Source organism: Musca autumnalis, unplaced genomic scaffold, assembly GCF_047663935.1.
Source record: "Musca autumnalis isolate F117 unplaced genomic scaffold, ASM4766393v1 scaffold_5, whole genome shotgun sequence".
Taxonomy (NCBI): domain Eukaryota; kingdom Metazoa; phylum Arthropoda; class Insecta; order Diptera; family Muscidae; genus Musca; species Musca autumnalis.
In genome coordinates, this window is record NW_027412088.1 from 114,965,888 (window position 1) to 114,992,525 (window position 26,638).

At 34.0% G+C, this 26,638-nt stretch overlaps 1 protein-coding gene across 1 annotated transcript; it reads right to left on the minus strand.

Moving 5' to 3' along the window:
- Positions 1–4,576: 4,576 nt before the first annotated feature.
- LOC141386732 (uncharacterized) lies at positions 4,577–5,349 on the minus strand. Its single transcript, XM_073955653.1, has 2 exons — positions 4,710–5,349; positions 4,577–4,638 (listed from the first exon to the last, which is right to left on the minus strand). Exons 1-2 carry the CDS (start codon positions 5,347–5,349, stop codon positions 4,577–4,579), a joined length of 702 nt encoding a protein of 233 aa, XP_073811754.1.
- Between the last annotated feature and the right edge of the window lie 21,289 nt (positions 5,350–26,638).

Consider the following 26,638-nt stretch of genomic DNA (forward strand, 5'->3'; position numbering starts at 1 on the left):
ATTGACGGCCCTACTAATAGCAATTTCATTTTGTTGTCGTGTGTCAGTTTTTTATTTTTATTAAATTACTAGTGGACCCGGCGAACTTCGTCTCGCAGTTATTAAAGGTACATTGAAGTTGATTATTTGCCCTGCAATTCATTTATTGTCGTGGATATTGCGAGCCGAATTTGAAATGAAAATACTTAAATTCGAATACATTTTATATTTGTTGTTATGTATGTATAAATTTTTTTATATCTTCAAGCACAATGGAGGGTATAATTAAAGTTGTATTCCGTTTGTAACACTTCGAAATATTCTTCGGAGACCGTACAAAGTATATATTATTGATCAGCATAAAATTTTTAGTCGAAATAGCCGTTTGAAATTAAGAAACAGCTCGCAGAGCTTTTATTTTGGTACAGAAGTTTATATTACTCCTAGGATGTTGATATAACACATTTTCAAGGCTAAATCGATCCATGTTTTGATATAGCCCTCATAGAACGCCACCTCCCGATTTTAGGTGTTTTTAAGGATTTTAGTCACATTTTCTCACCGAACCGGCTTAAAAATTTCGTATTAAGTCTTCTTTGGAGCTACATAAAGTTTCCCCATAAACTTTTCAGTATAGATCCACGTTTTGATATAGCCTCCATAGAAGGTACCTCCCGATTTTCAGTATTTTGAAGATTTTAGCCACATTATCCTACCGAAATGACTGAAGTTTGGTATTTAGTGTTCGATATGGGTAATAATTCATACCGAGTATTGTAGGTATAGGTAGTGGGTATAGGTCCCATAGAAGAGGTACATTCGATTTTGAAGCTTTTGACAAACATTATTCATTTTAATACACTCCACCATAAGATGTTTGCTATTCCGTTCATTCATTCATTCATTACAGCACTACATTTTGTCTGAGAATAAAGTATATACATATGTATATTTTTGATCAGCATACACTTCTAATTCGATTTAACTATGTCCGTCTATCGGTCTGATGAAATGAACATAGAACTCACAACGAATTAAATTTTATTTAGTCATTTGTAGTAATCCTAAGATAATTTTCTAACTGAATTAGCTTTAATCTCACATTTAAAGTTTCCAGTTGTCAGAAAACTCCACGAAAATTTGTTGGCATATATCCCCATTTCGGTATACCCTAAACATTTGTTTAAAAAATTTTAGACATTGGTCCATATTTTCTTCTGACCGAAAGTGCAGTAATTTCGTATTGTGGGTTGTCAGATTGGAAGGTACAACCATGCCGGTCGATGCGATTCTAAGTGGGTAGAAAACCTCGACACAGAAAATGATCAATATAGGTTCTTATTTTCGTATATATCCCAATTGAAGGAACCTCCAGTTTTTATGACCTTTGAAGGTTGTACGCGCATCGTCCAAATGGAATGAACGTAACATGGTATTTCGGATTCAGAATGCGTAGAAAATATTGGTGTCTCATTCGTATTAAACCTGGTTTAAAAGAAAGTTAGCAGTTAGCATATTCCACGGCTCCTGGAAATAAGCCGTAGAGTTTAGTATTTTCAGAATCGAACGGAAACTAATGGTTCCGTTTTATTAAGGTACAACTCGTGGTGGTGGGTATAAAAAATTAGGCCCAGCCGAACTTGCTTCTTTTGGTTTAAAGTACCACAATGAAGAGAATTTGAGGCATGCATTGATCTAATCAAAAGCTTTGGAAAGTGATGTACATTGGACGGTTTTCTCAAAAACATACGATCACAGAATGGACATACCTTCAACCAACCTTTTGCATTTATTATCTGTCTTCATAACCACCTCGGATTCGCATATCGTTATTCATATTAAATATGGATGCCTCGATTACGCACGAACTCTATGTATTGATGTGAATAATGCAAGTTGTTGAGTTGATGAAAATAAAAATGTGGTAACAAAGATCCAATTCGATGGTAAATTTGGCCGTGGGTATGTGGGGTCGATGACAACGAACACAACAATCAATTTAGGTTACGTAGATAATTATAACCACATCAATAGAACGGCCAGTTAATGTCAGGTTCAATCCGCGTTCTTCAATAATATTAACTGCCAGCGTTCCAGCGTACTTCCTATTAGATATTCCAAAAATAACAATCCAGAGAATGGTAACATCAATTGAAGCTGCTAGTAACCTCTTAAAATTAAATTAAAATTTTCGCAATTAATTTGCACAAAGAATTGTTTGAATAAAATGAAAACTGACATTTATTGAATTAAATAAAACAATTTTTTAGAAAAATTGACATAGAGATCTTTTAAAAAGTCAATAGCATGTGGTGCATTTTCGCCAAAAAACTGTAAAAAAGTGACACGATATAATCCGAACGCAAAAGCTGGAGAGAAATGTGTGAAAAAATTGACATTCTTCAAAAAATATTTTTGCACATTTTTCGCAGATTTTTCGCGATTTTTTTAGGTTTTATCCTTTTCTGCCATGAGACCATTCCGAATTGGTGCGAATTGTCAAAATCTGTTCAGCCGTTCTTTAGTTATAAGCGTAGTAACTAACATCATTCTTTTTTATATATATATGTAGATACAATATAGTATGTCTACAACCTTTATCTTAAACTAATTACATTGTGCACCATCATTTTTGGGGGGTGGAAAATTTCATTTGGAGATGAAAGCCCTTGATGAGTATACTAAGAACCCAAAAGGAAATTTTCGCCATAGGTCAAGTTTCTGAGATATCGCGCGATGAAGTTTTTGATTTTTTCCCTATAATACTTGGGAAAATAGCTCCATATCTCTTTTTGGCGTTGTTGTAGCATCGTTTTGAGGTGACATGTCTGCAGTCAAATCGATTGGCGAATCTTTTTGTAAACATTTCATTCTTCTAACTCGATGTCTTTCAAGTCCTTTTCGTCCTTTATTTCTTGAACCGTAGTGAAAATACCACAAGATGAGATTTTTCAGCATCCAAATATTCTACAAAAATGTTGCTCAGAAGATTTTAGGTACGGTTATCTTTGACAACTAATCGATTTTGTCCCGTTTTCATTGTCATTTTTGACATTTATTCGGACTTGGTTCAGAATTAAACTATGTTTTGTTTTTCTGTATATTCGTTATTGGTTATGTATATGTATGTAGACTAGAGATGGGCGCGTGCCTAAAAAATTAGGCACGAACATGCACGAACACGGACCAAAATTTTTATGCACTTTCACGCACAAACACGGCGTTTTCCGAGAAGGCACGAACACGCACACTCACGCACGAAATTTTATTTATTTATTATGACATGTTTATAAACGTGTAACATATGTATTATAAACTTAGTTTATTTACAAAGATTCTCCATTCATTTCTATCATTTGCTATATATTTTAATTGATCGATTGATAAGTTGGTTTCTGTTGTTAGTGTTCTTCTCCATGTTGTTTTCGGCCTGCCTCTATTGCGTCGTCCTTGGGGATTCCAATGGAGAGCTGAGTGGGAAATATCAGTTTCGCTTTTTCTAAGAGTGTGGCCGAGACAGACATATTTCCTTTGAGTGATTGCAGATTTTATTTCCTGTTGATTTGTTATATTCCAGAGACGTTCGTTAGATATAGTTTGTGGCCACCATATTTTTAATATGTTGCGAAGACATCTTTTTATAAATACTTGAAGTTTATTTGTTATTGTGGTATTGGTAAGCCATGTCTCGGATCCATACAGTAGCGTAGATTTCACGCAAGAATTGAAGATATTGATTTTTGTTTTTATATTTAATGTCTCAGATGACCAAATGTTTTTCAGCGTCGCAAACGTTCCTTCGGCTTTTCTAATACGGTTATCAACGTCCTCCGTTGTACCTCCTTTTGTTGATAAAATGCGACCAAGATATTCAAAACGGTCCACATTCTGTATTGCTTCTCCATATATCATAAACGGGTTGTTATTATTGGCATTTATCCTCATAGTTCTTGTTTTGCCGCAGTTTATTTTCAGACCAACTTTTAATGATTCCTCTGACAGGTTGAGTAATTTGTTTTGCATATCTGAGTATGTTGTTGTAAGTAAAACGGCATCGTCTGCATACTCCAGATCCCCAAGTTTGTCGAACAAATTCCAATTTAGACCAGATGGTGTTGAGTCTAGATTTTCAAACACTGCGTCAAGAACTGTGACGAATAATAGCGGTGATAATGTGCAGCCTTGTCGCACTCCGCTGGTTGTAAAAAACGCTTCGCTGAGGACTCCTTCGTGCAACACTCTGGAAGTCGTACCAATATAGCTGTTTTCTATAAGTGTCACTAGTTTCTTGGGTATTCCTTTTGATAGAAGTGAGCTCCATATGTATTTTCTGTTTAGGGCATCGAACGCTTTTTCATAGTCCACAAATGCTAGATATAAACTTGCGTTATACTCTACGGATTGTTCAATGATGATTCTTGTTGTGCATATGTGGTCGATGCATGAATTCCTTGCTCGGAAACCAGCTTGGTTTTTTCGCAAAAATTTTTCTAATGGTTCGGCTATTCAATTTAAAATTATTTTGTTGAAAATTTGTAGTGTTGATGGCAGTAAGGATATGCCTCTCCAGTTGCCACATTTTGTTCTGTTACCCTTTTTAGGAAGTTTCACTATAATTGATTCTTTCCAGTCTTGTGGGATAGTTTCCTCCTCCCATATCTGTTTGAATAACGGGTGTAGTTTTTCAGCCATTATATTGCTACAGACTTTAAAGCATTCTACTGGAATACCGTCGTTGCCTGGGGCTTTACCGGGTTTTAGGGTATTAATCGCTTCTTCTATTTCAGCAATTGAAGGATTTTCTGTTTTTACCTCTGCATTTGTGGGATGTATTTTTGAGATGAGGAATTGTGCTTGGTGGTTTTGGCTGATGTTCAGCGTGTTTTCAAAATGTCTTTTCCAAACTTTTGTTTGTTCGTCTTTTGATGTCACGAGAGACCCTGTTTCATCTTCTACAGGCGTGTTTCTTATGAGTGTATCCTTGCCACTCAATTTCCTTATAATTTTATAGAGTTCTTTTGAGTTCCCCTTGTTAGCAGCTGTCTGAGCCTCATTCCTCATTTTACCATAGTAAGACTTTTTGTCCTTTTTTACATGCTTTTTAATATCTTTGGATAACTGTTTGTGCTTCTCTCTGAATAGTTCCAACTTGTCTTCAGCATTTTCAGAAAGCATTTTGCCCTTGACGATTTTCCTTTCTTCAATTAGTTCCCATGTTTCACTCGTTATCCAATCGGCATCTTGTTGTTTTCGCTTCAATCCTAAAACTGTCGTGCATATTTCCGTTACGTTCTCCTTAAATCGTTTCCATTTCTCTTCTAGTGTATCAAGGGAGTTTATGTTGATATTACATACTTTGTCTATGAACATATTTTAGGTTGTGCTGTTTTTTAGTTTCTCGATATTAAAGGTTTTTCTTTTTCTGCTGGGATAGTTTTATTAAAGAAAATATATCAAGCTTTTTGTAGAAAATTAACTTATGTTGAAACTGAGGTATGGGGTATTGTAACTCGCGATCAGTTTTACTATACCATAACTTTTGACCGCATTTCGGTAAAATAACCGAGGGATTTCTTAAAATAATAATTTGAGCGGAAGCTGTGGTCTTACTAATGTAAAAAAAATCGGAAAAAAATCGTTGAAGCAAACGAATTTCATTATGTTATTTTATAATTAGTAGTTTTTCAACACAATGTAGCGCTTAATGGTCAAAGGAGTTGAAGTTTCTAATGTATGATTTTTTAATATATCCACTGTATCTACCTCAAACGGATGCTGACATTTTGAAACCTGAAAAATCGGGACGCGCAGCTGGATTTCCCTAAAAGTTTATTATTTTATTGTAGTACTCTAATAACATGTAGTACTAATGAATAACATGAGGGTGTAGCCCTCACATGATCACAGTAATCTGCGCCCAAACATGAAATTTTTGTGCGTAAATTTTTCTCAAAAACCTATTTTTTATTTTTGGTTTAAAATTTACAAACGTCATTCGATTTCCGTGGAAACCCGCGTAAATTTAGTTTTTTACGTTCTGAATCTAACAAGCCACCCACTAGATCGGCGGATATGATACCCCTCAAATTTCGAAATTTTGCAAAAAATTATTTTGAAAATATCGCATATTAAAACGCGTTTTGGATGTGTCAGTTCTACTTAAATAAATAGATCGATACGCGTGTTTAAACTGCGCGAAAACAGATATTTAAAAACTCTCGTACATCCAGAGATATAATAGATTTTTTCTAAAAATTGAGTACATCCACGGTTTTTGATGGATCGCATTGAAACGGCATAGAATGATGTATTTTTTAATGGTGATTATTGAAACCGGATGCGCACAAAATGTAAATGAACTTCGCGGATATTATGACCATTTTACTGTATTTTGCACCCTAATATGCAGCAGATGCTACATCGTGGCCGCCAAATAGAATTTGACAAACTGTACATCAAATAAAAGGGATTGATTCGCTGTGTGGGAAAATCGGATGCGCATTATGTCATTTTCATAATTACGCGGTTTATAAGCGTCTCAAATGTTGTAATATTCAATATAATATTATTTTAACGTTAGGCCACAATTGGAATTCCTTACGATTTAGTATAAGGTTCTAATAATATTATCCAATAGGAAAACTATAAGCGAAAAATTTGTTACAACGGAATATCATCATTATTGCGTGAAATTTTGACGAAAATGCCGAAGAACTCAAACATTTTTTTTCCAACTTTTCCTATAAAACCATAAAAAAATAAAATTAGAATAATATGATTTTAATTTTTTCGTAATATTTTCTTCGTATTTTTGCAAATAGCATGAATACTATAGCTCCATCCTTCACAACATAGGTTTCATTTTATTCCTCAAAATGTCTGGATGCTGTTACAATTTTTTTATATATTTTTCGTAAGTATGAGCGCGTATGTTTCAAAAGTATGCGTAAGTATGTTTCAAAAATATGTTTGTAAATACGTGAAATTATTTAACAAATTTGATTTTTCGCGAATCCATTGAAACTTTTCGATTTTTTTGCATAATCGCAAAAGGTGCGAATTCAGTTAACGATAATAGGATATAACAGCTAACTATATTAAGCTGCGATTTTTTAGAATTTTTTTCTAATTATCATAATTAAAACGGTCATATCTTTTGCGAGCAACGATCAAAGTTAGTAACAAAAACAGATTTGGAATGCTGATTTTTTCTTAATCTATGTACCAAAAATCATTGATGTAGTATCAAAAATTTTTTTTGATTTTTTTGAAATGGAAAAGACAATTTTAGACATTTTTCCTGATATATCGATATAGTTGTACATTTATTTGTTCAAAAAATTCATATGTTCTAAAATATACATATTGCAAAATTACTTATAAACAAATCAGTCTGGCTAGAAACGGCACTCGCTAAATATGTATCAATTTCTGTATCAATTGGAGACTTTTCAATTTTTCGTCTTTTTGCCAAATTTTGATCCAAAAACTCTGAAAATTCGTGTAAATGTGGCATTGTAATTTCCTCATCATTAGAACACTCTATGTTCTCACCTTGTATAGCAAGTAATATTGCTTTTACATTAGCTATTACGTCATTTCTTTTATCTTCTAATAAGAAATTCATCTCCTTAAACGGCGGAAATAAAAACGTCCCTATAAGATGTGCCATTGCACAGTGGTCCCAATTGTATGGGAAGGTGCGACAAAAATATTTATAATCGTCGGATCAATCTGATTTTTTCAGTATGTGCTAAAAATAAGTAAAAAATACTTTAGCCAAAAAATCATCAATATGGGTCCAGTTTTTCCTATAGCCCCCATGTAGCGATACCACCCGATTTCAGGTATTTTGAAGCTTTTATCTACATTTTCGGCCCTAATTGGCTGTACTTTGGTATTTGAGGTTCGCAATGGTCAAAAACCTTCTGCGCCAAAAATTGTGCGCTTAGGTCCAGGTTTCGGTATAGCCCTCATATTACGGTACCTCCCGATTTCAGGTATTTTGAAGATTTTATCAACATTTTCGGCCCGAATTGGTTGTAATTTGCAATTTGGAGTTCTCAATGATCAAAAACCTTCTGCGCCAAAAATTGTGGTCTTAGGTCCAGGTTTCGGTATAGCCCTCATATTAGGGTACCTGACTATTTAAGTTATTTTGAAGTTTTTATCTACATTTTCGGTTCAAATTGGTTTTAATTTGCTATTCGGAGCTCTTAGTGGTCAAAAAACGTCTCCGACTGGTATCGTGGACAGGAAAGGAAACAAATTATTCCATTTGAGGTCAGAATATTTCATGGCAGGGGATATAATAAAGTTCGGTGAGACCGAACTTTACATTTTTACTTGTTTTTCATTTTATATGTAGCATATATCAAAAATATACAAATGTAAAAAATACACTCATAAGTATTTCCCAAAAGAAAAATGTCTAAATTATTAAAGAAAAAACTCAAAACAAACAATTAAAACACAAAACAAAGAAGAAACAGAGCATACAGTAATACGGCATATTCACTGAAACGACCAGAGGCATCGTCAGTATTTTTAATGTCACGCACGGAAGCGCAAATATATGCAGCTGGAACCAAATTTTATGTAAACTTGACACTATTTCGAACATTCTTCAAAAAATTTGGAGAGTGGCGAAGGATGGCGAAGTTAGTAAAACTCAACTTCAATTTTTAGGACTTGGAAACAAAAATCCACAAAAAAGTATTATATAAAAATGTGATTTCCAGCACATTTTATGCGAATAATGTGTACAAAATTTTATGCAAAAGGAATTAGAAAACCGTGTACTCAAACTTCCATTTCGAAAAAAATAATTTCATCCTTTCAATTTTGAGTTACTTGCATTGTAAGATGTCACAACCTTACTGATGTTTCTAAAGTTTTTAAGAGAACATATGTAAATGTCAACTTCTTCTGTTTTGTCTTGTTAAATACCGTTATAAATTACAAAAACAGTGCTGGAATATTAAAATATAATATGTTTAGAGATAATTTGCTGAATTGTCGCAGAGATTTGCTGATATCAATTTTTCGATTTTTGTCGCAGGTTGGGACCAGTGTGCATTGTTGGCACAAAGCGTTTAAGCAATGATTGTTTAGTTTTAGCTTTCAAATCTTTCATGAATTGAGAGTCATTGGTATCAATTGAGTAAACTTTCAATAGCTTTTCAGACCAAAGGGTAAAAATATGCATATGCATATTTTTCCGAGCTTAATTTTTCGGAACACTCTTTGAAAATTTTGAGAAAAGCCAAAAGAGGTTATAACAATGAAAACTTTAAGTCAGATATACGATTCAACTCATTCTTTTCTAGCAAAATTCTCTTAATCTCATTCTGGACTTGGTATATGCTGTCAAGCATAATATATGTTGAATTCCAACGTGTTCTTACATATATGTATCTTGTTTTAATGTTTTCGACAATTTGTTGTTTAGCTCAGTATGTTTTAAATATTTTACAAGCTTTTTTGAGCAGTCAATCAGTTTTCCCAATTCGGGAAGAGGGTGGGTGTTTTACAATAACATCATCCATAACTTAGTTCAAATTGTGACAAGATATACGTTAAAATCTTTTAAGAGCCGAAATAACGTTGGAACCATTGTCGGTTACAACAGGGACGAGCTTCTTTGCTTAGATCGTATAGTGAGGGCGCCCACTGAGTTGTTTTTGCATTTGCTTCTCTCTCTCACGTACAGTGTAAATGAATGAAAACAAACAAAAACATAATGTGGTTGTTGCTTTTTTCACTCATACGTCCATACACGTCTTCGCTTTGGTTGTATTTCTGCGGTCATCGTTGTATTTCTGCGGTTACAAATACAGAATTCCCCAACTTGTCGTCAATAACAAATTCAGCAATATAAACAACTGATATCAAAGACAATATATTGCGTTAACCCGCTGAGTTGTTTTTGTATTTGCTTCTCTCTCATGAACAAAACAAATGACAAACAAACATCATATTTTTGTTTTTTTTTACTCATACTCTGGGCTCTCCATAACAAAACGGCAAAAAGTACCAGACTACAAAAACAAAGAAAATAAATTTGGGAAAACTACAGTTGGTGAATGTTTTGGTCGGTTTTACATTCTTGTTTGATTTTCTTGTTTAGTATGGTCTCTTGCACGACTTTTGAAGGGAGCCCAAAAATTTAGCACGATCGTGACACATAGTGCAGTTCGTGTTTAGTCGTGTCGTGCAAAATCGTGTCGAACAAAAAAAAAAACACGATCACGCACGGGCAAAAATTTATTCCGGCACGACACGCACAAACACGGCGATTTTCGGGAAGGCACGAACACGCACTACTCACGGCACGACACGCGCCCACCTCTAATGTAGATATAACAATATACACACCTACATGACAAAAAACATAGCGAAATTTTATCACGCCATAACTCAGAAGTTTGACCTATGGCAAAACTGTCCTTCCGGGTTCATCATATAATCTTCATCGACATTCATCGCCAAAAAGAATTTTTCACCCCCCAGCCTTGGATCTCCATATTTGCGCGTACTGATATTTTTCCTTAAAAACGGTTTTTTTCTTCTAGAACTGCAACTAGCAAAGTTTTCATAAGCGAATTAATTTAATTTGATTGACAACTCTATAAGATTTTTAATGGTATACATATAAGTTTAATCGGTTACTTAAAACCGGTTCAAATATCGGTTTAATGTCGGAATATCCGGTTTAAAAACAGAGATAACCGGATCTATCCTCCAAGAAAAATTTTTATTAGCATGTTCATCATTACAAGAGCTATTTGTGGTAAATATTCCAGAAGCAACCCAGATGTCTACATAAGCAATAACCAATTGTTATGTCTACATACATATGGTAATATTCAAAAAAGTTTTTCAATCGTTGAAGTTGAGGTTCACCATTTAATAAGTCGCGAACTGTTAATATATTTTATAAAATATGAATATATTTATATTAATTGAAGTTTTTTAGCCACGATCTCATAATATGGACCATAACAAATAATTTTCGTGGAAGCTGCGTTGGTGGTAATATAAAACAAGTGAGCCAAGGCTATAGTCGGGTCGGGGCCGACTATGTGATACCCTACACCACTACCCCTGTTCATAACCTTTTGACTAATAAAATATTAAAATTGGGATAGCTTAGCGCCTTTGCTCTGAATGTCTTCATAAACACAGGTCATTTTTTTTGAAACGCATTTAAGTGCGTCAACAGTACAACCCAAGTAAAAAATGGAAAAGTGGGATGTATGCCAACCATCAATAGGCTTCTTTCTCTGTTAGACCCCCATCAACCCCCAAATTTTCGTGAGGATCCGATCAAAATTTCGTAGTGTGATTGCACCTCTGTTGTTTGACCACCTATGACAACCTACTTCACATCGTTGTAAAGGTGATATTTTATACTTTCCTTGCCAGGTTTTGCTTTCGATATACTTCTTACAGAAGAGAGATATTCATTTTGAAATAAAACGTTGGGCTTTTCTCCAAATAAGTTTTTTTTTGTCACATTCCGACCCCTGAATAATATCCGACCATTATCAAAAATCAAAAGGCTTTTTCCTCTGTGGGACCCCCAATAACACTCAAAATTGCGACCTGTAGCGTGATTTCCAAAAAAGTGGAAAAATTGGATGTATTACCGACTATTCCGATATCTCCGTTATTTGGATACCTACGCCAACCTGCTTTACATCATTGTAATGATGGGATTTTTTACTTTCATTAGCAGGTTTTGCTTTTGATATACCCCTTTTAGAAGCGGAGATATTCGCTTTGAAATAAAACGTTGACTTTTTCTCCAAATAAGTTTTTTGCCCATTCCGACCCCTGAATATTATCCGACCATCACCAAAATCAAAAGGCTTCTTTCTCTGTAGGATCCCCATTAGCCCCCAAAATTTCGTGACGATCCGATCAAAATTGCGACCTGTGGCGTGATTACAAAAAAATGAAACAATGGGATGTATTGCCGACTATTGTGATATCTCCGTTATGTGGCCACCTACGCCAACCTACTTTGCATCACTGTAAAGATGGGATTTTCTACTTTCATAGTCAGACTTTGTTTTAGGAAGATCCCCAACCGAAGCTGTGATATTCGTCATTAATATTAAAATCGCAAAAATAAAAAGTTGGGTTCTATTAGCGGCTATTGCGATATATTCGTTGTTTGATCATCTACGAGAACCCACTTTACATGATTAGAAAGGCGATATTTTCTACTTTCATGGCCAGGTTCTGCTTTTGGTATACCCCATATTGAAGCTGAGATATTCGCTTAGGAAAAAAAACCTTGTCTTTTTCTCCAAATAAGTCCTTGCCAGGTTTTGCTTTCGATATACTTCTTACAGAAGAGAGATATTCATTTTGAAATAAAACGTTGGGCTTTTCTCCAAATAAGTTTTTTTTTGTCACATTCCGACCCCTAAATATTATCCGACTATCACCAAAATCAAAAGGCTTCTTCATCTGTGTGACCCCCATTAACCCTCAAAATTTCGCGACGATCCGATCAAAATTGAGACCTGTAGCGTGATTTCCCAAAAAGTGGAAAAATGGGATGTATTACCGACTATTGCGATATCTCCGTTATTTGGTCACCTGCGCCTACCTTGTTTACATCATTGTAAAGACGGGATCTTCTACTTTCATAGCCAGGCGTTGCTTTTGGAAAGTCCCCAACCAAAGCTGTGATATTCGTCATTATAATTAAAATCGCAAAAATGAAAATTTGAGTTTTATTTGCGACTATTGTGATATCTTCGTTATTTGATCACCTACGAGAACATACTTTACATCATTAGAAAGGTGATATTTTTTACTTTCATAGTCAGGTTTTGCTTTTAGTATACCCCATATAGAACCTGAGATATTCCCTTTGAAAAAAAACGTTGTCTTTTTATCCACATAAGTTTTTTGCGCATTCCGGCCCCTAAATATTATCCGACCATCACCAAAATCAATAGGCTTCTTCCCCTCCGGGACCCCCATCAGCATCCAAAATTTCGTGACGATCCGATCAAAATTGCGACCTGTAGCGTGATTACAAGGTTTAGATGGACAGACGGACAGACGGACAGACGGACGGACGGACGGACGGACGGACTGACGGACGGACACACATAGCCAGATCGACTCAGCTCGTCGAGACATTCATTTTGGTATATATAAGTATGGGTCTACGACCATTATTTCGATGCGTTACAAACTTTTTGGCCAAAACCAAGTTATAATACCCTCCCCACATAGTGGTGTAGGGTATAAAAATGGGAAAAATGTGTTGAAGTAAACATGTTTTTTTGTGTTCTTTTTTGATTTCAACCGATTTAAGCCAATTCGCGAATTATACGGTTTTTAACTTCTATGTTTTTCTTTGATTGTAATTTCAATATTACTCTCTGCTTCTTATTTCTATTGCTTATCACAGAAAGCAAATATACTTTCACGATGACTAATTACTTTTCTCGTAGAAGTTTAAGCAAAATACTTCAGGATTTGGATCGAAATTTAGCGAAATAATAGAATAACTCCCAACATTTATTTTTCAAAATTTTCGTATTTAACCAAAAGTATATTTTTAAAATTTTTTCCAACAATAAGTTTCCGTTCTTTGTTGCTGTAATATGCAAGTTATAAACGCGATCTTTATAATTTTGGTCTCACATTTTTCTACGCGTTGTCTAGATTCTGTACGTATTTTTAAATAATTTTTTTAGAGATTTTTTGGAGTCTGATTTATAATAAATAAAATTTATTCCAAGATTTCTTCAATATTTTTTGATTTTCCGCGAAAATAATATAAATTTAGCAACTTTTTTAGCATCTACGGATAGATATCAAATGCTGCAAAGGATTCATATATACATGTTCTTATTACAACACAATAGGATTTTTTAAATATTTTTTCTTTACAAGAGAGTAAAACCGCATATAACTTTTGAGTGCAGCATCCAATTTTGTGAACGCGAACAGATTTGAAACCACGATTTTTTTCGTAACCCATGTACCAAAAATTGCGGATGTGCTCGCCAAAAAGTTTTTAATTTTTTTCTATGTAATTGTAAAGGAAATTATACATAACCAATAAGGAATATACAGAAAAACAAAACATAGTTTAATTCTGAACCAAGTCCGAATAAATGTCAAAAATGACAATGAAAGCGGGACAAAATCGATTAGTTGTCAAAGATAACCGTACCTAAAATCTTCTGAGCAACACTTTTGTAGAATATTTGGATGCTGAAAAATCTCATCTTGTGGTACTTTCACTACGGTTCAAGAAATTAAGGACGAAAAACACATGAATGGCATTGAGTTAGAAAAATGGAATGTTCTACAAAAAGATTCGCCAATCGACTTGACTGAAGACATGTCGCCTCAAAACGAAGCTACATCAACGCCAAAAAGAGATATGGAGCTATTTTCCCAAGTATTATAGGGAAAAAATCGAAAACTTCATCGCGCGATATCTCAGAAACGTGACCTATGGCGAAAATTTTCTTTTGGGTTCTTAGTATACTCATTAAGGGCTTTCATCTCCTAGAGAAATTTTCCACCCCCCAGACTTTGAGTTCCATTTTGTGTCACAGTGTTATACTTAATTCCCACATGTTCGGCATGTCACCACTCCCTTCCAGCTTTACCACGCCTCACTTCTTTCCCCAGCCGGCTGAGGTGGCGATCTCCCTCACATTGTGAAATCTGCAAAACAAAAAAGATTATAAATGACTTGTAAATAACCACTAATATATTCGAAAATCTTACCATATGACACGTGCTTCATATTGCGATTTTCAAAGTTCGCCATGCCTTCAACCTAAATACACGTATTTAAAGAATAACTATAATTATTTTTAATATAATTTAATCAACTTATTTTTACTTTCCATTTTTAGTTAATGCACTTTGTATGAATTGTAATTGTATACATCGTGACGCGGTTTCCAAATTTTATGATTTTATAGTATTAAATTTATTACAAATAGAAAATTGAATATTTTCATAAATATATGTACAATTATTTCAAAGCTCGCTTTTTGAGCATTTTTTGGGTTTGTTGCCAAGACACAATGCAAGACACGGTCATGCAAGTTGTTGTACATGACAATTTCATAGATTTCTTCAACGAATCGTCGACGAACATGTCATCAACGATTCGATTTTCTATTGGGTGTCGTGTACGATTCATCAATGTTGTCTTAAAGACGCTTTCTATTGGGTTGGTTTTGAAACACAAACATTTTGATACCCAGTTGGAAATTGTCTGCGATGTGTCTTAAAAGTCTTACCAAATCCATTGAAGACGGCTCGACGACAACCCTTTGGGATCATCGACGATATTTTCACACAAATATTTTCAAAACTCGTGCACGACAAGTTGAGCGACAAGGTAAGCGAACTTGTCTTCAAAGACGATATAATGGACATTGGCTTGTACCTTGTCGTTGGTGACTATATACATAGATCACTTTGTCTTGAACTTTCATAATTCAATTTGTCGCCCACCTGGTCCTTCAATGGCCTCTAAATGGATTCCAACCTGACATAAAATAAATGAATTTGTAATTTTCCATAACATTTACTTACTCTTTTCACTCTGCACTTCTGCAGAATATTTCATCTTCTCCGACTTTTGTTTACCAATAAACAAATTAAAAAATCTGTAAAAAATTGATGAACCTTTGATGATATTACATATTTAATACATTTTTTGTTAAACTTACTTAAAATTGGAAAAATATATATAAAAAAGAAACAATTTTAAAAACTGTATATAAAATATTAGTGGAATTTACGGATTATTTGTTATTTATTAGATAACATTTTTAAACCAGTGTTCGAAAAGAAACAGTACACTAAAATAACGTACCGCTCCAGGTACGGTATCACTAAAAATATTTTAGCGTACCGTACCGGAGCACAACGATAATCGTAGTGTACCGCAGCTGGTACACTAAAAAATCGTAGCGCACCGCAGCCGGTACACTAAAAAATCGTAGTGTACCTCTGGTCGGTTCACTAAAAAATCGTAATGTACCACTGCACGATGGGGCCAATAGCAGGTTTTCGAGGCAAAAAGTAAATTTTTGAAGTTAACAATTTGAAAAAAATAATAACGGATTTCGATTGCCAACACTCTGAATCACTAAAAATAAAAAAATAAATCAATCTGGTAACATCACATAGCGACATACTGATCTGGCAATGGTGACATATTTTCATATGCATCGTTTTCCGACATTCATTATAAATAAGTAGTGAAAGCATTTTATGCGCCAAAAGGAACATTTCAACGTTTTTATATTTTTTAAACATGGAAAGCTCTTTAATTGGTATGTAAAATAAGATGGTGTTAACAAATAATAAAAATGTTATGTGTGGTAAATGTATTTTTGAGGTAAGATGTGATGTCATTTTTGGAGTATTTTGCTTTGTTATCAATATGTTCTCTGGAGCATAACTTTTGAGATCTAAGTAGATCTAGGATATTATATATGTGGTGAAAGGTATTAATGTGTACTATCATTTTGTGAAAAAATTAGCTGCGCCTATCTGCGCCTTTTCATAAAAATCTGATTTCAGATGTCGTAATACTTAAAAATATGGACATTTTTATGTTTTTGTTGGAGAATAATCGTAAACTCATTAATGTTATCAATTGGATTTCAGAAAAATTTAATGGACGTATATAATAATATATAATTTCAAAAATATCGCAGACAAACTTTGGCTTTTGTGGCGGAATCTTAGCCGATTTTTACCTCATGGAACCTCATTTTATTAACTTATAACAAACCACAGACAAAACCATGAAATTTTAACATATGTATATAGGGGAGCTATATCTGAAGCGATTTCAATATAACTTGACAAACTTATTTGTATCCGAATTCCGTAACATTTTCAAATTTTATTGTAATTTGATGGTAATTTGCATGCTTGGTCATTTAAATCGGGCGAACATATATATGGGAGCTATATCCAATTCTGAACCGATTTCAATATAATTTGTCAAAAATGTTTCTAGACCAAATTCCGTCACACATTTCAAATTTCATCAAGATTGGACATACATAGCGGGATTGGTGCACCAAATACCTAAAATCGGGCGAAAATATATATGGGAGCAATATCAAAATCTGAACCGATTTTAATATAACTTGGCAAACTTATTTGTAGTCCTAATTCCGTGGAATTTTCCAAATCGCATAAAAATTGGGCAGAATTTGCGTGCTTGGTCCATCAATTGCTTGAAATCGGGCGAACATATATACGGGAGCTATATGTATATATGAACCGATATGAACCAAATTTGGCATATTAGTTTCTAAGCCCATTATAAGCATCTGTACAAAATTTGGAAGGTCTAGCTTACCCCAGTGATTTGTTGCCTCGAAAACCTGTCATTGGCCCCATCGTGCACTGGTCGGTTCATTAAAAAATAACGTACCGGTAATGTACCACACATGTGTTTTATGTGATTTATGAGGAAACTGAATTGTTATACGAGTATATTTTCTTAGAAAAATGCAAGTATATAATTTATAAACTTTGAGAAAATTAGTACAAAATATTAATACATATTTATAAGTAGTAAAAAGGGTAAAAATTCTTGAATTATAAAATCATTTGCATGAACGAATAATGTTAGTATCATGGTGCCATTATGATGTTTATTTGCGACGAAATGATTTCATAAAAAGCTATATTATATGCTATATTAATTTTACCTCTTCCAACAAAAAACTACAGTCGGAGCACTAAAAATAGTAGTGTTTCGCAGTCGAAATATTAACATAGTTAATTAACTCATGATTATATAAATTAAAGGCATGAATGTGTAATATTCATACATTTCTGAAACGGCATTTCTATTATATGTTTGAAATGAACATAATCCGTATGTTGAAATCAAGATAGAGCTCGCAATATTTTAGATAGGGCTTTATAATATGTAAAGGCGTTCTGATATAGCCCCGATCTTTAGTAATTTGAGGGTTTCAGCGTCATTATCAAACCGAAATGAACGAAATTTAGTATTTAGCCTTCGATGGGGGTATACCACTTTTCTCCAGAAATTTGTCATTACACCTGTACGTTTTGAAATAGACCCTACAGAACGGTACCTCTGATTTTCGGTATTTTGAAACTTTTAGTCACATTATCTTATGGAAATGGCTACCATTTAGTATTTAGTCTCGATTGGTGATATGAAAGACGATTGCATGGAATCATCTGTAAAGGTATACGTTTTGATATAGAAGATGTTAGGTTTTAGCCACATTATTATACAATGTAGCTGAACATGTCTTTAAAGAATTGTCGGTATATTTCCTCGGTATTTTGAAGTATTTTACCACATTATCGCACCAGCATGGCTTAGAAGACCACTATTTAATATAGTCCCATATAATGTTACCACACTATTTTCGGCATTTTAAAAGTTATACCCACATTATCCTACCGATATGAAAATATTTTGGTATTTAGACTTCGATATGAGAATACAACATTCCTACAGACAATTGTGAGCATAGATGCAAGTTTTAATATAGCCCCTTATAAGAGGTACGCCCGTTCATGAGAATATTTGGGATCATTTTTATCATTTTGAGGATTTTAGTTTATTATACCCTATACCACAATGTGGAAAAGGGTATTATAAGTTTGTTTTGGTAAAAATTCATTCGGAGACCCCCAATGTGGTATACCAATCTTCATATCTCGACGAGATAAAACGATTTTGAGATGTGTGTCTGTCCGTCCGTCTGTTCATTATAAAGTGTAAACACGCTCCAGGCCGCAATTATGGACGAAATTTTGTATGGAGGTAGGGTTCAGATCAGAATAGATCCCTATTCTTATTGGTGATGATCGTGAAACATAATATTTATCCAATTTTCTAGCGGCTCTGTAGGTATCAATAATAGTCCGATCAACGCGTAATTTTAAATTAGGTAAGAGTATATCACAAAGGAGAAGCTTGCAATTTGAGATGGCGATCGGATAATATTTAATGGACCAAAACTTTTGTGTGAAAATTGTGAAAATTTTTAATATACAGCTTATATCTTAATTCCTGGAAGTGACATTCCGGACAAGTGAGATATACTTGAAAGTGGAACGCTTGACCTTTCAATTGATGCCAATTATGTTGGTGTGCATGATCAGATAACAGAGTTACAGCCTAATATATTCCGTTATTTGTTTGTAGTGTAATAATAAACTCGCTAGAAGTCGCAATTATACATCAATAGTCACGAAATTTTGCACCGGATAAGAGTATAGGTCGAAAAAGATGCCTACAATTTTGAATGATGATCTGATATTCTTTAGCGGGTGAAATGGACCATTACTTTTGTATGAAAAATATAAAAATTTTATTTTTGGTCGATAATTTAATTCCTTGAGGACACATATGTTTCGCAAAGTAGCCTACATATGGGAAAAAACTACTGACCTTTCCTCTGATGTAAATTGCAATAAAGTGTTTCCTAGATAACGGGCCTACTGCCTAATATATAATGGGTTCTGTGTAGAGAACCACATTTTTATCCCATGCTACATATTTTCTCTCCAAAAGTTTATGTAACACCACGAAATATTCGTCCTAGACCCCTTATTTACTATGCCGAAATTCATATCTCGACGAGATAAAGCGATTTAGCGATGTGTGTCTGTCCATTAAAAATTGTAAACAAGCTTAAGGCCGCAATTATGGACCGATTGTAACGAATTTTTTAAGTAGGTTGAGTTCGGGCCAGAATAGAAATGATTAGTTTTTGGTGATGATCGTGAAATCTGCAGGGGATGAAATGGACCAAAAACAAAATTTTAACCAATTTTGTAGCGTCTCTGTAGGTCAAAATAATAACCCGCAAAATTTTAAACAAAGTTTGAGTTTATGATGAAGAAGAAGCGTACAAACCAACGTGAAGATCAGATAATATTTAGCGGGTTAAATGGACTGAAACTTCTGTGTGAAATTGGTAAAAATTTCAATAACGTAGCGGTTAAACAACGGAAGTAGTAGTACTACATAAGTGGGTTTCATTACATTTTAGTTTGTGTGAACTAAATGTTCCTTTCCTGCTACAAAAATGTCTTTGTCATGCTAGATAACTTTTTGGTTTTGGTCATAAAATTATACATTACATCTCTGATATTTGATAATTAAATTTTCACAATCATTGAAAAAAAAGTTCCGATTGTCCAGGGATAGTGGTATAGGGTATCCCATGGTCGGCTCCGTCCGACTATAGACTTTACTTACTTGTTTTTTATACAAAAATATCAGTAGTTTGAAATTTAAGCTTTTAAGAAGTCGGAAAATTTCTCTACGAAAAATTTGAGCTATATGTTAATATATTGCTATTACCCCCACATCACGGTACCTCACGATTTGGGTAACTTTGAGCGCTTTACCTACATTTTCCCACCAAAATAGCTCCAATTTGTAATTTAAGGTCCTAGTGATTACAAAACTTATCAATAAATATCGTAGAAATACATAGGTGCACATATAGCGGTTCGTCCCCATCGAAATTGCTTTACTTTCGTACAGCGGGTTTTCAGAATCGAAGCTAAACGATACCGTCTGATGTGAAGTATTTTAAAGGATTTTTCTACTTTAGTAGCTGTAATTGGTATTTCGGATTTTCAATGCTTAGAAAATCTCCACCCATCAATATAGGTTAATTTTTTAAAGGTATCTCCCGATTTTACGTATTTTAAAGGAAATGGAATGACTGTAACATGGTATTTCGGATTTTGAATGAGTAGAAAAAACACCCAATTTTTTCAATATGAAATTTATGTATCATGAAACCATTTGTATGAAAGAATAATAATAAGGTTTGTTATTGGAGTCATAAGGATGTTTGGACAAAATTTTCGACAAAAGTCCCTTCGTGAGAAATTTTTATTATTGAAGGTACTCATAACAGGAAATCAGGATATGTTACACGATCAATGCGAATTTACCTGTACATTGTGATACCAGGAAAAAAATCGGAGCACTAAACACTCGTAGTATACAGCTTTGGAGTACTATAAATTCGTACCTGTAGTGTACCATACATGCGTTTTTATGATTTATGAGGAAATGTAAGATGTTTAACGCAGGATTGTGTTATATCCATATATCCAACATATTTGTATAAAGTAATAAGTCATGTATTGATGTCACATGGATGTTTTTTTTGACAAACTTGTTTTTCTATCAACAGGAATTAACACTAATCCTTAAGCAATGCTTAAAAAGCCTCTGAATTTTGAGTTTTTGCGACATTATACTGTACCAAATGTAGAAGAAACATATCTTTTTATGAATTGACTTTTACCGAAAGAGACACGTTTATGACATCACATACTTACATTATTATTTATTGATTCATACGAATTCTTTTATGATACATGAAATTATGATTTTAAAATGTGTACATTAACTGCAACAAACTCTAAACTCAGTTGAAAATTGCAACCCATTAAAAAATTCATGAATATAACATTTCCTTAACGTATAAAATCTTGAATTTTATTTTTTTGCATGCACTTATACTCATAAACATTTAACATTCCCTCACAAAACATACGCCTGTGGTACACCACAGGTACGTTGTTTTCTAGTTATCTGTTCAGTGAAACACAACGATTTTTTAATGCTCCAATCGTGGTTGCTTTGGTGGTACAGGTAAAATTCATGTGGATTGGACATCAAACATAACGTTTGTATGAAAGGCTTCATAAATGTAAAAATACTATAAATACTTTACCATGAAAAACTTCTCTACAAGTGGTGTCGTAAGACACGCCGTTCGGACTCGGCAATAAAAAGTAGGTCCCATATCATTGAGCCAATATGAATCGGCGTGCACTCATTGATATGAATTGATATGATGAGAAGTCTCCCTTGTCCCATCTGGGATGTTTGTGGAACAATAATTATTATATTACTATAATGAGCCTATCTTTAAAGTTACCTCAAAGCGAGTAGATAGAAATTCCTTAAAAATATATTTTCCAAAGCGAATGTCATAATAGGAGGCTGTTCACTTAAATTTTTTGGTACACCCTTACAAGTAATTAAAAAATATGTACTGATTGGAAATTTTAGCTATTTCCATATTTCTACTAATTTTCTCAAAAGAACAGATTTACATCGATGCTTTTAATTTCCATAATCTTGAATTGTATTTTCTATGTTTTGTCAAAAAATTCAACTTTAAATATTTCCTCAATGAACCGACCAGTGGTACACAAAGATGATCGTACTGTATCGCAGCTGGTTCACTAAAAAATCGTAGTGAACCGCAGCCGGTACACTAAAAAACGTAGTGTACAGCAGTCGGTACAATACGATTTTCGTTGTGCTCCGATATGGCATCACTAAAATATTTTTTATTTAGTGTTTGTGTTCCGGAGCGGTACATTATCGTAGTGTACCTATCCACCTTGGTACGGTACAGAACGGTACGGTACGACACCATAGTGTTTATTTTCGAACACTGTTTTAAACAAAGTCACGAAAAGAAAAGGAACTTGCTATTTGATGTTCAATTTTTTCAGTATGCATAACGCACTGCATGGTATTGTCGTTCAGAATGTTGCACATCGCACATGCAAGAGTGACAAATTCGGTGACACCGTCTTGCATGTAGGCAATTTTGAAATTTTGTCCTTGATGAAATGGTCATCGCAGATTCAATTTCCAACTGGGTAGTTTCCCAACATACCGTGCAGTCTGAATTTATAAAAATTACAAAATATAAACACTTTCTACAATTACACGGATAAACTAAAAATTAGCTTACACATTCAATGTTTTCAAGTTTCGTTCATTCTCCAGTTACTACATTTATATTATAATATTTTCCCAAGTAATGTTGGTTTGTTGGGTTGTCTTTTAACATAGAAACCATTTGTCCCTGCAAAATTTTTTGGAAATTTTCAATCGCTTAACGATAATCTGGTATTCGCGGGGAAGATCAATCGCGGAAGAGCGCCCCTAAAGATCTTCTGCGAATCCCCATCATAAAGTAACTGTGTCCGAGAAGCGAATCGCGAGGAAGAATCGCAGATTAATCATATGGAAGATCTTTAGAAGATTAAAATATTAAGAAAAAAGTAAAAAAGAATAGAATTCATCTCTTTGTGTTTTGTTGCTTTCTTTTATTCTTCTTTTGTATCTTTATGTTTCATTTGTTGTCTTTGAGTTTTACCCCTTTTGTTTTCTTTTCTGCTTTGTTATGATTTTTAATTATTCCTTATGTGGTTGGTGGTTTGTTGTACTACTGCTTCTTCATTCACTTTGTTGTCTGGCAAAACCTGGACATGCGTTGTGTTTGTCAATTCTCATAGTATTATGCGTGACATTTATATCAAAGTTCTTCAGAAAGTGTATATGAGAATTGTATACAACCAAATCAAAAATGTCACTAACAATCATCTAATGCTCTTCCAGAAGAGTATTCTGTTATTCTCAAGGTCGATCATTTGACAAATCTAAGAAAAAACGATAATTTGACAAATTTAAGAAAAAATGTAAACAATCGTCAGATGATCACCGTTGGGAATCACAGAAATTTAATCTGAGCGAACAATCTTCCACAATTTTGAGAAATGTTTGTAGGGGTGTATTGAAAATTTCACACACCGACAGCTCATGGCCATATGGGCTCCTATGTCGTATAATATTCGTTTTGGAATAAACATTACCAGGCTCACCAGAAATGCCCGAAGACGTAACCCACAAGATAATCAAAATTCGTTTTTTGATGGAATCTGATGCATACAATAAAATACAATACAAAGAGCTAAAACACATGCTCCGGCAACTTTTCAAGCTTCTACGTTCAAAAAAACGATCCTGTTCAAGAAATGGCATTTCGAAAAATGGAATCGTACACGATTGATAATACTTCAAATACTACTCCTCATAAGATTGATATTCTATAAAACAGCTTTTCATTTTATAACGTTTTTATCTTTTCCTGTAAACTTTGTGGGTTACGGCTTTGGGCATTTCAGATGACGATATATTTATGAATGAGGATGAAAAGATGATGACTAGATGTTTGAGCCTTGGGCAATCTACAAACTACAAAGCAAAATCGTGTCTAGTTTCATGACACTTATTAACACATATTAACCGCATTTCAGGGTTCAAAGGGTTCAAACCAGAAGGCTACAAACGGGATACTGATTTTTTATGGATGGCAAAGAACTCACCTCGTCGATGCAGATATTATAAGTACTCCGAGGCTCCCCCAATACCCACTGGTCATTGTTTCAATGCATCCCAGCAAAATTTGACGGAAGGGGTTCTTTGCGATGACGTGATTTCATTTCATCTTTTGCATTGGTTCAAAGGAAGTCGTGAAAGATCCGATCTTTTCATTAGGATTTGAACCAATGCAAAGGAAGTCGTGAAAGATCCGATCTTTTCATCAGCATTTGTACCCATTCCATCGATCCAATAGAGATGATGTTTGTGTTTTTATTTACACACCTGTTTATTTTCATTTTGGTATGTTCCAGTACTGCAAAAATCTACTAATTTTTACTATTTTTTCAGATAACATAAAGGAAAAATTGTTATCGTAGTAAAAATAAGTAGATTCTTGCAGTTTCTGGAACAGACCAAAGTTGTTAGAACTGTCGTCGTGATGTTGTCTTACATTTCCTGCATATAAAACAACTAAAACTTCTAAACAATTGGTATTATATGAAGTCCCAACCATCGAGCTAAAAATAGAATCGGACTGCACACATTGCTATTTTAAAAGTTCCCTTGTCTGTTCTAAATCTGACATAGAATGAAATAAATCAAATCTCGCTTCTTGGAATTTGAAAAAAAAAGTCCGAAACGAAAAGGAACAAGAATCTGAAAATAAAGAAGAAACTACTTTTGGAAAGAAACAATTAAAAATAAATTAATTAAGCATAAATGGTATTTTCCATAAAAAGTCTCTCCTCCCCGTTCTTTACATTTTGTTCTTAGAGATCCCTAAAGCAAGCCGGGTTGTAGATCCCTACATATTTCCGTCACTAAACAAAAGAGTATAAATTACCAAAATGTTGTTATAAAATAACAAAATTATAAAATAAAAGTAATTTACGAAATAAAAATACTTAAAGGAGTGCATTTGGAGTCCATGTCGAAATCTGAACTGGTGATGGGAAGATAATTGAAAAAACCTTTTGTAAGATGAAAGAATATCAGTTGCGGAGAACGGAGGAAGTAATCTTTTGCGTTGCAGCGGTGGTGATTACATTGCAATTTTGGATGTAAACTTTTGAAAAACTAAACTGATAAATTAATTGTAGTTATTTCATGAATTCGTTTGAATTAATAAAGAGTTTTGTTTTTCATGAAAACCATATTTCAATACAGCATTTCCATTTTCCAAACAAGACATGAAAATTTCATGCCAAGGGGTTGGTGAAAATGACATGCCAAAGCATTGGTTAAAATGACATGTCAAAGCATGGGTGAAAATGACGTGTCAAAGCATTGGTAAAAATGACATGTCAAAGCATTGGTGGAAATGACATGTCAACGCATTGGTTAAAATGACATGCTTAGGATCCAGAAAAGAACGTCATCTTTTGGGGTCCACGCTCATATAAAATTCATCGATGAAGATGCTAAAAAGATGACATGCTAGATCACTTGCACCCATGATTGAATGTCATCTTTGGCATCGAACATTTTGCTGGGATGTGAACGCAGCTATGCCGCCACGAGGAGTTCCTTATATTTCTTTAGAGAATATTTTGTACGTTTATTTATCAGCTTTGTTCAACATATACATATATGTATGCTTACTGTACTTCTGCTACGCTATGAGACTATAATTGCAAATCTGTATCAGTATCATAAGTTTTACCAACATTTCTTTGTATACGATTACCAATGGAATGACTAATTAAGAACAAAAGCCATGACATGTTGCATTGACAAATAAAAATTCTGGTTGATTCTCATATTCGACGTTTCGTTGTCTTTTATTAGAGTTTTATTTGATCGAATGATAAATCCCAAAATGATTGTGGTTATTAGTTCATTCATTCGTTTTTGGGCTTCCGCAATTATGTAGTTATATTTGTAGTTGTTTCATCATCTACGGTGACTTGTGATTTAGCCTGGGAAATAAGACATTAGTTACCCCCGTTACTCTGAAGTTTCCTATTTCCGGTCTCATTTCCGTTGTCGACATTGGCTTAGTTGGAAAAGTTTCTTATGGGGATAATAATGTTCTTATGGCCCTTATGCTTCCTATACATTTTACACGCACTTTTATCAATCGCACTATACACACACAAATATACACATGCTAAATGATGTTTATTTCTGCCTTACCTTATAAGAGTTTTTGTGAGTAGAAACATATTCTAAGAATCGCAGAAAATGTGTACAATATAAACAATTGACAATTTTATTTTAATTTTTTCATATTTTCTATAATGACTCCACAGTAAATAGTTCTTTGGGAAAAAGACAATAGAAAGAAACCGCAAGTCTCACATTTCTTTCTGTTCCGCCACATATGAGTTATTTAAAAATTGTTTTTGAGTTTTTGTAAGCAAATTGAGACTTTAACCATCAACACAGTCAAAATAGATATGCGTATAAAGGGGAAGTAAC

What these genes read in the sequence shown, in the direction of transcription:
- LOC141386732 (XM_073955653.1), bottom strand. Translation starts at nt 5,349, where the DNA reads ATGTTCATAGACAAAGTATGTAATATCAACATAAACTCCCTTGATACA. An exon ending in TAAAGCCCCAGGCAACGACG is followed by an intron (nt 4,639 to 4,709) that starts GTATTCCAGTAG and finishes TTATTCAAACAG; the next exon opens with ATATGGGAGGAGGAAACTAT.